This window comes from Neophocaena asiaeorientalis, unplaced genomic scaffold (genome assembly GCF_003031525.2).
Source record: "Neophocaena asiaeorientalis asiaeorientalis breed wild unplaced genomic scaffold, Neophocaena_asiaeorientalis_V1.1 scaffold629, whole genome shotgun sequence".
Lineage (NCBI taxonomy): Eukaryota > Metazoa > Chordata > Mammalia > Artiodactyla > Phocoenidae > Neophocaena > Neophocaena asiaeorientalis.
This window is the reverse complement of record NW_020175468.1, coordinates 1,466,436-1,482,163: the sequence shown is the minus strand read 5'-3', so window position 1 is coordinate 1,482,163 and position 15,728 is coordinate 1,466,436. Positions and strand designations below refer to the sequence as shown.

Here is a 15,728-nt window from a genome sequence, read left to right as displayed (position 1 = left end):
CTGGGAACCTGCGGCTTCAAAGCCCAAATAGCGCGGCCGCAGCGAGGAAGAAGGGAGATTTCTCGAGACCGAGGCGTCTGAGACGCAGCGTACTTCCACAGACGAGGATGCAGAGATCTGAGATCATGACCCTCTGCTCCCCCAGGATCCAGGGGTCCTGGACCTCACCCCCTTCTCTCTCAGAGAAGTCAGGGACCCCAGTCATCTCTTCCCCCAGGACCCAGGGTACTGAGCTTCCAACTCCCTCCATTCTCAGATCCAGGAATCCACCCCTTCTGTTCCCTTCTCCCTTGGGGACCCAGGAGTCCCAACTCCCCAGCCCCCTTCTCCGCAGGACCCAGGACTTCCAGTCCTCCCAGCCGAGGAACTCTGAGGGATGGTGGTGGGCGGGGGAGGCAGAGCCTCAGAATCAGTGGTCCTGAGTCTCAGCCCGAAGTGGAGGTAGAAGCAAGGACCTGGATTTCAGTCCTTCCTGGGCCGGCTCCTGAGTAGATTCTCAGATACTTGCTGAGCATCTACTGAGCGCCAGGCACTGCTTTTGTGACCTTGCACTCTTTGCTTTGAGTTCGTTTCCTCATCAACAAAATATAGACAATAAACCTGTTTCCTAAGGGACCCAGAGGTTTGAAAAAACAGTCAATATAGAGGGAGAGCATTGACACCAAGTAGGTGCTTAATGAATACTTTTTAAAAACAGCAAGTATACCTTTACCGGTATAGTAATAGCCGTGAATGACAATTGTCACTGTGATCTGGGCACTGGGCTAAGTGCTTTGAAAGCATTCTCTGAGTTGATCTTCACTTTGGCCCTCTGAGATGGGGGGAATTATGTTATTCCCATTTCACAGAAGAGACAACTGAGGCCCACAGAGGTTAAATCCCTTGAAGAGGATCCAGAGCTACCTGGTTTCAGTGGCAGCCCGTAGGGGTGACTTGGAGCCCCCTCACCACCCCCAGTCTTCCTCAGTGCTGCCCCCTGCCTCCTAGTGACACCCATATAAATCTCTAAGTAAAAAATAGCTGCTTCTTCTGCAAACACTTTAAGAGGAGTCCCCTAGGCCCCCCACCTTTAATTAGATAATCCGCCCAACTGCTGCCTATGTATACACGTTGCAGTCACCATCATACTTTTGAATGCCCCAGAAATGCCTCCGGGTTCACTCTGAATCCTATCCTCAGTGCTTCTTGTATTCTCCCGGATGGACCTACATTTGCACCCAGGGAAGCTTGCATGGGGGTGGTGGTGCACCCACAGATATGTGCACACAGGTGCAGGCACCCCAAATACCACTCTCACAGCCAGACCTCCGCCCAGGGTCCACAGGCAGCTGTGTTCCACAGGGAGAGACACACAGAAGGAGTATGCAGCAATGCATACTGTCAGAGATGTGCACACAGATGGGCTTGCCAGACTCCCATGACATGTTCCCAAAGAGGCACTTGGGTATCAAGGAATAGCTGTAGTGCATTGGTTGTGTGTGTGACTTTGAAAGTGGGGTACCTGAGTTCAAATCCCAGCTCTTTCATCAGTTGTGGCCTTGGGTGAATAACGTACATGCTTGGTGCCTCAGTTTCCCCATCTGTAAATGAGGGTAATCTTTTTTTTTCTAATTTCTTTTTATTGGGAGGGTAATCTTTTTTTGAAACCCACCTCATTAAGTTATTTTGAGGATTGAATTAAATTCACCAGAGGTGCTTAGAGAAAATGGTTAATGTTTACTGTTGTCATAATTAGTAATGACATGCATTTGCTCATGGACTCCTTCACTGCATTTTACAGGTGAGGAAATTGAGGCTCAGAGAGGGGAAGTTCCCTGCCCAAGGTCACACAGCAGGGAGGTGTCAGAGTTGAGATTCAAAGCCACGTGGTCTGACTCTAGACTCCTTGCGTTCAGCCACTACGTTGTTTGCATACAGGAAGTTTGAGGACCTTGCCTGTCATCACCACCAGGGGTGTAGAAGAGCCCGGAGCACTGCACAGGGAACCAGGAGACAGAGACATTCGTTCAATTCAATCCACACACCCAATTTGATAGATACTTACTGAGCAGCTACTGACTGCCAGGCACTGTTCTAGGCACCAAGGATTTGGCTGGGAACAAAGCAGACAAAAATCCCAGCCTTGGGAGGACTCACGGTCTAGTGGTGGAGACGGGTGATCATTAAATAACTCCATATGGGTATCAATGTTAGGAAGGAAAGTCCAGGGTGCTGTGTGTGTGGGAAGGAGGTCAATGCAAGGCTTCTCTGAGCAAGTGACATTTGAGTTGGCATAAGCCAGGTGAAGATGGGGGAGGGGAGAGGACTGCTCCAGGGAGAGGGAACAGTCCACGCAAAGCCTGGGGTAGGAGCGAGTTTGGCACATGGAGGAGGACTGATGAACACATAAGCTCCATGGGGGTAGCACTTTTGTGTGTGTGTATGTGTGTGCGGTACGCGGGCCTCTCACTGTTGTGGCCTCTCCCGTTGCGGAGCACAGGCTCCGGACGCACAGGCTCAGCGGCCATGGCTCACGGGCCCAGCCGCTCCGCGGCATGTGGGATCCTCCTGGACCGGGGCACGAACCGTGTCCGCTGCATCAGCAGGCGGGCTCTCAACCACTGTGCCACCAGGGAAGCCCCTGGGGGTAGTACTTTTGTTTACAGCTGTGTCCCCGCTGCCTGACATGGTGCCTGGCACACAGTAGGCACTCAATAAGTATTGGTTGGTTGAATGAATGAACAAGTGGATGGATAAATAGAGAAGTGTATGTATGTATGTATGAGTTGGATGGGTGGATGGGTGGATGAGCGGATGGTAGCTGAATGAGTGGATGAGTGGATCGTTGGATGGATGGATGCATGCATCCATGCAGGAGTGAACAGATGAGTTTGCAAAGTACCTACAGATTCACACACAAATGTGCCTGCAAACAAACGCAGACACACACCCAGAGACATGCACATTGTGTGTAAACACAGATTCACCTCTTCTCCTGGTGCTCCCCTGGGAGAACAAACACCAAGAACAGAGGTGGACCAAGCTGGCCATGGCCCGTGTGGTTGAGGATGCAGGGAGGCAAACCCTCTAACCTGAGCTACAAGCAGCCCCCCCCTGCCCCCCCACTGCAGCGCTGACATAATTTCTGGAATAGAAGGAAAATGCTGATTCAGGGATTTGTGTCCCGGGCTGCATGCCAGGCCAGGGGGTGGGACAGGGATGACCCAAGAGAGTTGGGGTGAGTGGCAGAGGGAGGCAGGTGGGGCTAAGGCAGAAAGACCGGGAAGGAGGTAGAGAGATAGAGAGAAACAGAGAGATGGCAAAATAAAGTGATGGACACAGAGAGAGACACACACACACACAGACAGAGACAGAGATAGAGACATGCAGAAAGGTATAGAGACATAGAGAATGAGAGACAAAGAAAGTCAGAGGCACGTGATATAGAAATTCAAATTCAGACAGAGAGATGAGGAAGGGTTCCAGAGACAGGTAGAGAGAGGGAGAAAAATAATGGAGACACAGAGAGATGGGAACTTAAAGGACCAAGACACCAGAGGGAAAAAGAGAGAGACACACATACACACACACACATACACACACACAGATGCAGAGAGAGAGAGAGAGGGAGAGACAAAGACACCCAAAGAAGGAAGAAGAGAGAGGTCCAGAAGAGGCAGCTAAAGCTGGTCACAGAGATAAAGAACTCTGGAAAGGGAGCAAACTTCAACTGAGTGCCTCCTGTGTGCCTGGCTCACATGCGGGGGCTTTGCTGTATCTTGCTTTATTTAAGCACCATTAGCCCTTCAAGGCAGCATTATTGGTAAGAGATGAGAAAACCAAGGCTCAGAGAGGGAAAGACATTTGCCCAAGTTTGCACAGCCCGGCCATGGCGTTTGATGCTAGCCTGTTTGACTCCAGAGTCCATAGTCTCTTCATCCTATGTTACCTCATGCAGACCAAGAGACACAGGGCAGTGGGCTTAGGGGGTACTGAGTGTGAGTCACAGTGATAGAGGGAAATCGTCACTTGTTTATTCATTCAACATACATGTTCCACACTTTCCTGATGCTGGAGAGCCAGAGATGAGTCAGGGGCCCTTGGTCTGGAGTGGGAGGCAGACACAGACCCAAATTCCTGAGCAAGACAGGCAGAGTGCACAGTGTTCAGAGGTCTGAAAAAAAAAAAAAGAGCAGATAAAGAACGTGCAGAGGATGGAGACAGAAAACACAAAACTGGTAGGAGGAGGAGTCAGAGAAGGCTTCCTGGAGGAGGGGGCACTTGTGCTTCTTATGAAAGGATGAGGGCGTTTGGGCACCAGGAAAAGGGCAGAAGGCAGCATGTGGAGAGTGGAGACAGGAGTGAGGGGTGGGAGGGATTAATTAAATAAAGTAATTAATAAAAGGTGACTGAAGAACGTTTGAAGGTATGAGGTGAGAGAGGAAGCTGGGACCAGGTTATGCAGTTCGGAGCCATGGGAGGGCTGAGAGCAGGGGAGGGGCAGGGTCATCTCCAAGTGCAGAAAGACCCCTCTGAAACCTTGTGGGAGGGGAATGAGGGGGGAGAGACTGGAGGATGTGAGGGCAAGAAGGAGTCTGGGGCGAGGGTCCAGGAAGGAGAAGACCTTGAAACCTGAGTGGGTGTCGGGCTGTGGGAATGGCAGAAGGGGTAGAGTTTGAAGACTGATGGGCTATAGGGGCTAGGTGTGCCTGTGGTCATGAGGATGAAAGATGTCTCCTGTCCTATGGGGATGGACTTGGCAACTGGAAGTGAAGGACAGCTTGATGGGAGAGAAAAAGACATAAGGATATGCCAACAGGGAGTCAGGGCCACAGAGGAACTGGGTCTGGAAATTAGTCCATTTAAGTCTGGACTGTTGCAATTGCCGATGACAGAAACGCAAATAACCTGAGCATAAGAGGGAATTAACTGGGTGGATGAGGGCTTGAGGGACAGCTAGATCTAGGTGTCCTCAATCATCTTCAGGAATCTGTCTGCATCTTTGGTTTCTGCTTTCCTCGTGTTGTCCTTGCGTTCAGGCAGGCTCTCTCCCCGTGTGGCGATGTGATGGTCCCCAGCAGCTCCAACCTAGGCTGCGACCGGCCTGGCAACCTCACTGGAAAAAGAAAGATCCTCTTTGGTAACAGGTCCGGCAAAAGTGCAAGGGTTGAATCTGTATCCTACGTTGATTTTTAAGCTCATCCCTGAACAAATGACTCAGAAAATCTAGGTGCTACTGCATAACAAGCAGGGAATCAATGTTTATCAAGCAGGAATAATTGACAGTTAAGGCAGAGACCAGATGAATTCGAGAGAAGACTAGAGATACAGGTAACAGAGACAGACTGGGAAGATAGACAAAGTAACTGAAAAAGTCTGCGCTCCTCTCCCGTGGTTCCTGCTGAGAGCTCTGCAGACACAAAGAAGGGATGCCCAGTGGGCACCTCTGTGGCTAAACTCCTTCACTCCTGCCCTTGGGGTCAGGAGCCCCCAGCCCCTCCCCCATCCACTGGAGGTACCATGGCAACCAGGCCCCCTGCTCACCTTTCCCTCCCCCATATAGAACCCAGTTTCTGTTTGAATCTCACCTGTACCTAACCAGTTCCTGTGTGAAACACGGATGAGTGGAGGGCAAGTGGGAACAGAAAAGGGATGACAGAGGGAGGGAAGCCAAGGAGCCCAGCAGAGGCAGCCATGAGAGAAGAGAGATGGGGAGAGAGGTAGGGAGACAGAGATTGGGTGATAGGGTTAGAGAGAGGCAGAAAACTATGAAGAGAGAGAGGGACGGGGGGCTGGGGAGATGTTGGGGAAACTGATGGAGGAGACTGGGGAGATGGAACAAGGGAAGGGGAGAGATGTGGGGAGAAAGAGGACAGAGAAATCAAGGGAAAGAGTGGAGGAGAGATGGGGAGAGAGGGAGGGAGGGAGTGGGGCAGAGAGAGGGGTGGGGGAAATAACTCGAGGAGACTGGGAGACATGGAGGAGGAGGCAGGAAAGTGGGAAAGAAATAATTGGGGCACACAGGGACTCCCAGAGGTTAAGGGAAACTGGATTTCCATGTGGTCTCAGCCTTCCATATTTTTTTTCCCCGGGGCTTCAAAGACAAGAAGGAGGAAGCAGCAGCGGGGAGAAGGAGCTGGGGTGGGTGACCCGGTCATAGCTCTTCTTCCCATCCTCCTGAGACAACCCCTACCCACCTTCTCAGGATGCAACACGAGGTGGAGCCCCTCTGCTCCTCCACCATGGGCAACCCCAGCATGCACAGGGAGGCAGGTACTGAATCGTGTCTGTCAAGTGTGGGGTTGGGCGGGTGGGGTCCTTCCAATGAGCACTGTGTCACAGCCCTGGCTTTCAGTGTGACCTTAAGTGAGTCACTAGCCCTCCATAGAAAGAGCTACCCCAAATTCTTACGTCTATCAGATTCCTGAGCAGTACCCTTTAGACCTCAAACTACATTTCCCATGAGGCCTTTCAATTCCCTGACCAATGTTCTGGACCCAGAACTACATTTCCCATGAACCTCTGGGGCCGTAACAACTCTTCTGAGGCCATTATCCCCCATAGACTCCCTGCCCCGGTCCCTCACACTCTCGTTGTCTCCCACACTGACCTCAGCGTCGTCTCCCAAAGCCACTCCTCCTCCCTGCTTCCCATGTTTGAATGGTGCTACTGCCAGCCCAGTCTAGACGCCAGGCATTGTTCCCCCACTCGCATTACCTCCACAGCCATCAGTCCCAGCCCCATCTTCCTGCTTACTCTCTCTGCTCTGTCCCTACTTCTCTTTTCCCACAGCCCCAGCTCAGGTCTTGTCCTCTCCCATTGGACCCTTTGTCCACGTAACTCCCTGGTCTCCAGTTTCTCCCCTCCAGCCCATCCCCCACATAGCGCCAGAGGAGCCTTTCTGACACCCGGCACTAACCCCGTCTCTCCCTTGCTCACAGCTCTCCCACGTTGTCCATCACTCCCAGGATAGAGTCTTAGCCCCTAAAGCTTTTGTTTGAGGCCCTGTGTGGCCTGACGCTAGCTGACAGGCTCATCTTCCAGGATTCCCTACTTCCACTCTACTTTAGCACAGCTCATTCATTCATTCACTCACTCGACACTTCTCAAGTAATATCTTGGTGAGGATTCATTTGGCTAGCAGGGGATAGAAAATTGGACTTAATGCAGTATAAAAATAGGAAAGTCATTGTCTCACTCAAAGAGAAGCCCAGAGGTGGATCAGGGTTTGTGTTTGGTTGGGTCAGCAGCTCAGTGAATGTCACCGAGAAGCCAGTTTCTATGTCCCTGCTTTTTGGTCTGGGATATATCCCCTTTGCACACCAGCTTGCATACCTCATGGTTACAAAATGGCTGCCACAGTTTCAGGCATCACTTCCAGAGGTCTTCACTTTAAGAACCCCAGATAACCTCTCCTCACATCTCATTGGCCAGCACTAAGTCATCCACTCACTCTTGTCTCAATCCCTGGCAAAAGGAACGAGATTATCATGATTATTTTAGTCAGTGGGGCTACACATCAGGTGGGAGAAACTTTTTTAAAAAACCTATACCTAATCCTACTTCAGGTCCCAATTAACCAGAATCTCTAGTTCTGGGGGACCTAGCAACTATAGTTTTGTTTTGTTTTTTAATTAATTAATTTATTTTTACATCTTTGTTGGAGTATAATTGCTTTACAATGGTGTGTTAGTTTCTGCTTTATAACAAAGTGAATCAGTTATACATATACATATGCTCCCATATCTCTTGCGTCTCCCTCCCTCCCACCCTCCCTATCCCACCCCTCCAGGCGGTCACAAAGCACTGAGCTGATCTGCATGATCTGCTTATAAATTTTGGAGATTAATCCTTTGTCAGCAACTATAGTTTTTGAATGCTTGCCAGGTAATTACGATGAGCAGTAAGGGTCAGAAGACATTGCTTTGCACTGGATGGGATATCCCTGAGGATACTGGGGCTTGGTGAGCCTCACCTGGTTGCATGGGTGGGGAATGAACACTCCTCAAATGGAGGAAGAAGGTTGGGAATGGCTGAGGGGGTCTCCTTTCTAGGTGTCGGCTATAAGCACCTCTTCTGTGCCAGGTGCTAGGCTAGGCATAGCGAATGCTCTAGTGGCAAAACAGACAGTTTCTCTGTCCTCAGGTCTCTTTTAGTGTCTTTGAAGACCTCTTTCATTTGGAGACGCCCCACCCCACATCATCTCTAACCTAGACGGAGGCACCCATCTGATAAGTATACTTTATGTATAGCTCCAGAAAAGATGAGTGAAATTGAGTTGACCAGTTGGCTCGTTTTGCAGATCGATATTTGTTCATTTCAGTTTTTGCTGTTTTCTTTGTGGTGTTTTGGAACCAATAACATTTTTAGCTTGTCAGGTTGCAAACTTTGGCTTAGGCCATTAGAAAGCCTGTGGGTCCCAAGTGTTTTGCCTATAGTAATGAATGAAATGACCCAGCTGGTTCTCATGCAAGGAGGACAGACATGAAACACACTATCTCACAAATAATTAATAACCTACAATTGCAATAAGCACTCCTTAGCCTTGGACCTGAAGAGAATTCTGGGAATATTCTCTTTTGCTTAAAGACCTTAGCACCCACCCCCCGCCCCCACCCCGTGGTCCCTCTGCATAAAACATCTCCTTCTCTGCCATTTCTGTATTTAGCAAACTCCTCCTTTATCCCTTAAGTCTTTTTTTTTTCACTATTTTTAAAAATAGATCTTTATTGGAGTATAATTGCTTCACAGTACTGTGTTAGTTTCTGTTATACATCAAAGTGGATCAGCCATATGCGTACATATGTCCCCATATCCCCGCCCTCTTGAGCCTCCCTCCCATCCTCCCTATCCCACTCCTATCCCTTAAGTCTTGCTGTAGACATCACCTCCTCTAAGGAGCCTTCCCTGATTGCCCCCAGACTGGGCTTCCTCTCCACCTCGTGACACGTCCATTGTAGCAAGTATTGCCCTTTACAGTGAACACTTCCCCCACCAGACTGGAAGCTCTTGGAGGGCAGGCTGGGGTCTCATTAATCTCTTGGTCTGCAGCATTCTCCAAGGCACATAGGAGGCCTTGGAGATGCCTGTTGAAGTTTGAAAGTGTCGTGTTTCCTCAATTATTCAATAAGTATTTATTTTTAAATTTATACCTTTACTAAGTTACACATATACATTGAAACAAATATATTAAAATCATGGTTGTAATTTAGAAATCTTTATTTCTAATGCCACATTTCATGAGAAACAGTTTTATTTACATTTTAAACATACGCCTTTGATGCTGCTAGAGTCAGTTTTTTTAGTCATTTCACACACATTTCCAGGGCATATAATTTTATTTCTGTTACTTGTGATAGACATTTAAAAGATTTTTTCTATTATGGAAAATTTCAAACATACACAAAAATAGAGACAATGTACATTTTGCTAATCTTGTTTCATCTAAGCAACCCACACATACACACTTTCTGGGGGGACATTCTATAGGACAAATTTGTTTTAAAGAAAATCCCAGACATAATTCCTTTTCACCCATAAATACTTAAGCATGTGTTTCTAACTGCTAAGGATTTTTAGAAAACAGACCGACCATGCCATTAATTCCACCTAACAAATTCACAATTTTTCTTGAATGTCATCTCATACCTAGTGCATATTTAAATTTCCCTAATTATTTAAAAATTTTATTTTTCACAGTTGGTTTGTTTTAATTAAGACCCAGAGTTGACATATTGCATTTGATGGTTATATTCCTTCAGTCTTTATTCAATAAATACTTACAGCTAGGTGCCTGGCACTTTGCTAGATGCCAGTCAAGAGCGAAAGACAAGTCCCCGACCTCATGTTGCTCGCATTATAATTAGAGACTCATAGAAGTAAATGTAAAATTGCAACTGTGATGAGAGCAAATACATGGTGTCATGAGTTCGTGACAGGAACTGTTGACACACTTTGGGAGACTTGATGAGCTGAGTGAGGGGGAAGAGAGTTCCACGCGGAGTCGCAGCATGTGTCAAGGTCCTGTGGCAGGAGGGAGCATGGAGAGTTCAAGTCACAGAAGGGTGATGTTTCTGGAATGCAGCAAGTGAGGAGGACGGTAGTGTCTGATCAGGCTTGAGACATCAGCAGGGTCTGGTCATGTGTGATCTTGGTCTTAATTTATCCCAATGACAATGAGAAGTCCTGGGAGGGTTTTGAGGAAATGGAGATGGCTATGTGGTCAGATCTACATTTCAAAATGCTTCTGATGGGGTGAATGAAGAGGGAGAGAGAGATATATATTGAGAAGTTAGGAAGCTGTTGTCTAGACAATAGTGGGGCGAGAAGCAGCAGACTGGGGGATTGAGAACACAGATTCTGGATCCAGTGCCTAGATTTTTATCCTGATTCTATCACTTGGCCTGTGTGACCTTGGGCAAGTCACTTAAGTTCTCTGTGCTTCCGTTTCATCATTTGTTAAACTACACTCACTCAGAAGGCTGTTTTGAAGATTCAGTGGAAAAAAACTTTAAAACGTGCTTGGCTTTTTAAAGGGGGCTGTAAACACGTAGTTATTGTTAAGTGGACAGATTTGAGAAGGAGATTACTATGTTGGAGGGATGAAAGGGAGGCCAGTATGGCTGGAGAAAAATGATCAGAGAGGTTATCAGAGTGACCACACGCAGGGCAGGTGCTTCTCAAAGGGGATCTTGCTAAAATGCAGACTCTCACCCAATAGGTCTGGGGTGGACCCTGAAATGCTCCCCAGACCACACATTGAGGAATGAGTCCCCATCACAGGGAGGACTTTATCCTGAAGGCAAGAGGAAGCCTCCGGTGGTTTTGAAGCCTCTGGTGGTGCTGAGACGAAAAGATCACCCTAGCTGCCCTGCCAAGACAGATGGGAGGTGGAAGAACAGGGACCAGAGAGGGGGGCTTACTGTGGTACAAGCTGAGCTGTGTTGATGTGCTGAAGCCAAAGACCGCTATAGGAGCATAGCTGGGACACAGCCCTGTGCTGGAGACAGCCTGTCCCAGCTCACAAGAGCCGAGTGGTGAATTTTGCAAGCTGGTTGTGAAAACCATGGGTAGCATAAAATTGGTCAGGGTGAGAGTACTGAGACCATGAAAACAGGCAGATGCTGAGAGAGAGAGAGAGAGAGAGAGAGAGAGAGAGAGAGAGAGAGAGAGAGAGAGAGAGAGGACATTTACCAGCGCGCCACTGAGTTTACTGAATGAGGGAGACAGTAACACATCAATGTCTGAGTAAGAGGTTTTTAGAGACCTGGGCTGAGTTAGGTGCCTTGGGGAGGAACCTGGAAAGCAGGCTTTGCTCTGGATCACATGCTGGCAGGAAGCAGAGGCAAGTCCATGACACGAGAGCCATCAGAATGGCACTAACACTGGTTGGGAAAAAAGCAGCCTCAGCTCTGAGCCAAGAGGGGGATATTTGGTCCGTTTCGTGGTTTGGGCAGCGTCGACGTTGTGCTGTGTTGAGACATGACTCCAGAGGGGTCTTATTTTTATCTTGGCCCATCATGGTCACAGAGTGACCTTGGCTGCTCTTGGAATTCTGTGAAATTCCTTATGTCCAAAGGGAGGTCACCAGGGTCTCTCTGGGAGTGCCAGGCCAGCTCCTGGCTGTCAGGGGTTGCTTATTGCTTTTTTCAGCTGCTGTAACAAAGAGACCCTCAAACTCAATGGCGTTAAGAAAACAGTTGGTTTCTCTCTCGTTTAAGAGGAGGAAGGTGGTCTGGATGGGTGGGATGTCTCAGCCCCATGAGAATACAGGGACCCATGGTGCTCCATCATCTCTAGCAAGAACAAAGCTGGCTTATTGCTACATCCATATTCCAGTCCAAGGGAAGGGGCACTGAGTGTAAGCCAAGAAAATTTCTCTTAAGCAAATGATTCCAAAGTTGCACCCCTCACTTCTGCTAACAGTGTTGGCGAGAACTTGGTCATGTGGCCACACCTAGCTGCAAGGGAGGCTGGGAACTGTTGTTTCCAGCTGGATAAAACTCTAGGATTGTAGAGAAAGGGGAAATGGATTATGTGGGACAACTAGCAGTTGACCATAGAAGAGACCAATTCGTTGATGGAGGGGTTGTGTAGAAGAGCCCATATTTGAAAGCTGTTATGAATCAAGTTCCAATCAAGAGGCCAGTTCTGAGAGTGTTGGAAAAACCATAAACTAGATTCAAATGCTGCTGCAGTGAAGAAGCTAGGCTGGGCTGATTGGAAATAGGAAGCAAAAAGGAGCACGTCCCTTCCTTTTCCTCCTGGCTTGCAGTCTCCCACTAGCACCCCCTTTACGCAGAGCCTAACAGGACCCCAACTGTCCGAGTTGAAATGGGGTTGGTAGAGTCCCAGCCCTGGGGTATCGGACAGCTGGGTGGTGTAGGTTGGAGTTTGGGGCTGAGAGACAATAGCTTAGCAACTGGCATAAGAGCTATCCTGGGGGTGGCACGGACAGTCATTTGGTGATGCTATCTAAGTGGAATGATGTGCGAGGAGTGCTCAAGGCAGCTGATACTGGGTTTTCCATCCGCAGGAGCACTTCTTGTGGACCTAGAGACCCTAGAGGAGACGCAGGCTCGGAGCCTGGGCAGACCTGTCAAATCCTCGTGAGTGGTCCCTGGCCCCATGATTTCTGATCTCAGATCCTCTGAGTGCGGTGGCTTGGACCCCTAACTTTGGGAGGTCCCTGTCCACTGGCTGTCTTCCCAGGAAGCAGTATCTACGCCGGGTCATTGCAGAATACGAGGCGCTGGACCGAGAGCTCCCATGCATCCGCAAGTTCCCCATGCCACCTGCTGCCCAGCCCCTCTGTCTGTGCGTGGAGACCTCAGTGAGTGTCCCCCCCACCCCCATGATCCCAGGTCCCTGGTGGCATGGTGGGAAGGACACAAGCTCAGAAGTGAGGTGGACAGGGGTTGAATCCAGGCTCTGCAGCTTATCAGCTGTGGGCTTGGCACCAGGATAGGTGGCTGAAAATTGATTGTGAGTTTGTCAAAGGGTTCGTCATCAAATTTATCACTGCTGATCCCAGAGGGGAGACCGAGAGGCAGAGAGAGAGGATACTGAGGACAGAGGGAGTCCTGCTAATCCACCTATTATGAAATTCTGTAAAATTTACAGATATCGCAAAAATTCGTTTCAAAAAGCCCGTTGTTTGACAGATTCAGTGACATGGTTATTCAGTGTATGGATCCTTTGGGCATTCCTGCCTCAGAGGAGGTATCTATTAAGGTCTCGCCCATTTGAGAATTAAACAAGGCTTGCCAGGCAAAAGCCTCGGAAGTGTTCCCTCAGCTCATCTGTGTGACTCGACCTCAACACAGGGATTGCTGTTCTTGTTTATGGGACCAATCCCCACACTATTGCTCCGCTTCTTTGTGTTTCTGAACATGACACACACACACACACACCCAACATACACATCCAAGGCTTGCCTTCCTGGAGATGACCAATTTCATGATTTCACTGTGGTTTCTCAGCAATTTTATATGTCATGACATATGGTATCGCCTTCGACACGGTAATCTCAGACTGAAGACGTGGTTAATAATCAATATATGTTTCTGAATGCAAAATAGATTGACAAGATGTCAAATCCTCCTACGATCCTTAGTTTTTGAGAACCGAATAGTTCTTAAAATGCTAATATGACTAAAAAAGGAAAAATTTACGGCTTAGATCCTTGCGGAAATCTTCAAGGGCTGCCCAAATCTCGCCATCCAACGCAGGTTGCTGGAAAAGTTTTCAGTAGATTGGCAAAGTTGGCCAAATTGGTGAATCATTCGGTCAACTGTTCGTTGACTTTTGGCAAATCGGTTTGGTGAGAACTGGTTTTTTTTTTGGAGAATGACCTTGAATAGCAGTAGATGCCTTTCTACCTGAAAGATTCCTATCCTCCCCGCTCTGGCAGGTTCGGCAGGTGGGGTCTCGGGTGGGGACTTCTGCACCCGGACTGAACTCCGAGTGTCACTGACCGAGGTTCTCTCTCCGACATCCCCAGCCCGAAGAGGACCTTACCCACCTGGAGGTGCTGGAGGCGCTGGAGGCCGAGTTACCCGGGGCCATGGAGAGCGGGCGTGTGAGGAGCATCCGCTTTGAGAACGTGAACGTCATCTGTGGGACTGCTGGGCGCCGGGACCGGTGAGTCCTTGGCGGGGGCAGGGCCTGGAGCGACCGGGAGGGGCAGCACCGCAACTGGCAGGACCGCGGTGAACGCGATGGGGGAGCCGGGAGGGGAGTGAAGGCGGTGAGAGGTGGGGCGGGGCGGGGCAGAGGCTCTGAGTGGCCGGGAGCTAATAGGAGATGTGGGCCAACAGTAAGCTCCGTGAGGGGCGGGGCGGGGCGGAGAAGTGAGGGCAGTGAGGGAGCGGGGCCAGGAGCGCCCGGAGAATGGCGTGGTTGGTATAAGGATCCAGACCCCGCTGAGAGTGAGAGCCGAGAAGGGGCTAAGGCGAGAGTGGGCGCAGTGAAGGGGCAGGGGCAGGTGAGATCGGAAAAGAAGGTGGGATTTGGAGTAAGGAACCGGACTTTCAGTGACCCAGGTGGTGACGGGGATGCGCAAGACCGAGGTGTGTGGTCGGAGCATGGGAAACAGCTCTGAGCGGGAGCGTAGCCGGGACTGAGCACTTTGCAGGCACGGGGCCAGAGTGATCGGTGGGCCTGGAGGTCTAGTTGGGCGCGGGGCCGGGCCTGAAAGCCACACTGAAGGGGCGGGACCTGGAGTTGCTGGATGAGGATAGGGCCCTGGAGCGGCGGTTTAAAAAGATGGAGCCTCGACAGAGCCAGGCTGAGAGAGAAGACGGGACCTAGACTGACCCAGGTGAGGGTAGAAGTACAGATTGACCTCGGCGAGAGTGCAGGGTTGGAGAGTTTAGGGATGTAGTGACGGGTTGAGGGACTGGAGTTGGTAAACGAACAGGGACCAGGCAGGGACTCTGGGACAATCAAAGCCAGCGATTCCCCTTCCGTCTCCGCCCCGCCCCTCTCCTCTTGGCCTTGCCCCCTTGCAGGTGGCTCATCACGGTCACGGACTTCCGGACTCGCTCGCGCCTACTGCGCTCGGGGCTCCGCCTCCGCGGGCTCCAGCACCTTCTCGTGCGCAACGACGAACTGCTGCTGGGCGATTACCGCCTGCACCTGCGCCGCTCCCTGGTCCGACGGCGCATGCTCGAGGCTCTGGGGGCGGAGCCGACCGAGGAAGTCTGACGTTTTGGGGGCGGGCCCCGGCTGCGCCTGCGCACCGCCCAGCGGGCTCGGGCGACCCACCCGGAATCCCGAAGGAAAGGGGCGTTGCCTTCCCAGGAAGGAGGCGGGGTCGGCTCGAGGGGGTGGATACTGTGAGTTTAATTATAAAGAATGACCTGGTACAAAAGCCATTTCTCTCTGCAAAATCTTGGTGGGGAGTCAGGGGGTGGGAGGTGATGGGGGGTAGGGACGAACCCCCACGATATAATCCCGCCTCCCAAATCTTCCTCCAGTGCCTGGAAATGGACGCCTGGGTCCCAATCCCTTGAGGGATGAACTCTGAGGCCCGAGAGAGGGAAGACCCGGGCGCCGGGGCTTTGAACGCGTGCGATCCTTGTCCCAGCGAGAACCAGACGTCCGCATCCGCCCCCCTCCTCTTCCTCCTCCCACCCCCCTTGGAAGACAATTCTCGGGCTTTTATTTCAGGTTTTTTTCTGGATTTTTTTGTGTGTGTTCTAGGTTTTCTGTTTTTTTTTTGTATTTTCCTTTGTTATTGTTCCTCT

General features: G+C 50.2%; 1 protein-coding gene across 2 annotated transcripts in view; it reads left to right on the top strand.

The window, feature by feature from the left end:
* CUNH19orf81 (chromosome unknown C19orf81 homolog) overlaps nucleotides 1-15,507 on the top strand; it is a 24,365-nt gene extending 8,858 nt beyond the window's left edge. The window contains exons 3-7 of one of the 2 annotated variants that reach the window (XR_003006321.1): nucleotides 12,515-12,587; nucleotides 12,691-12,811; nucleotides 13,982-14,121; nucleotides 14,991-15,317; nucleotides 15,459-15,507. Coding sequence is in view for 1 of the 2 variants with exons in the window: in XM_024768540.1 (XP_024624308.1) it covers nucleotides 12,515-12,587; nucleotides 12,691-12,811; nucleotides 13,982-14,121; nucleotides 14,991-15,186 (530 nt within the window). In the remaining variant the exon portion in view is untranslated. Of the gene's footprint in view, nucleotides 1-12,514; nucleotides 12,588-12,690; nucleotides 12,812-13,981; nucleotides 14,122-14,990; nucleotides 15,336-15,458 lie in introns of those variants that run through there. The other variant, XM_024768540.1, reaches the window with a different exon arrangement.
* Nucleotides 15,508-15,728: the final 221 nt, after the last annotated feature.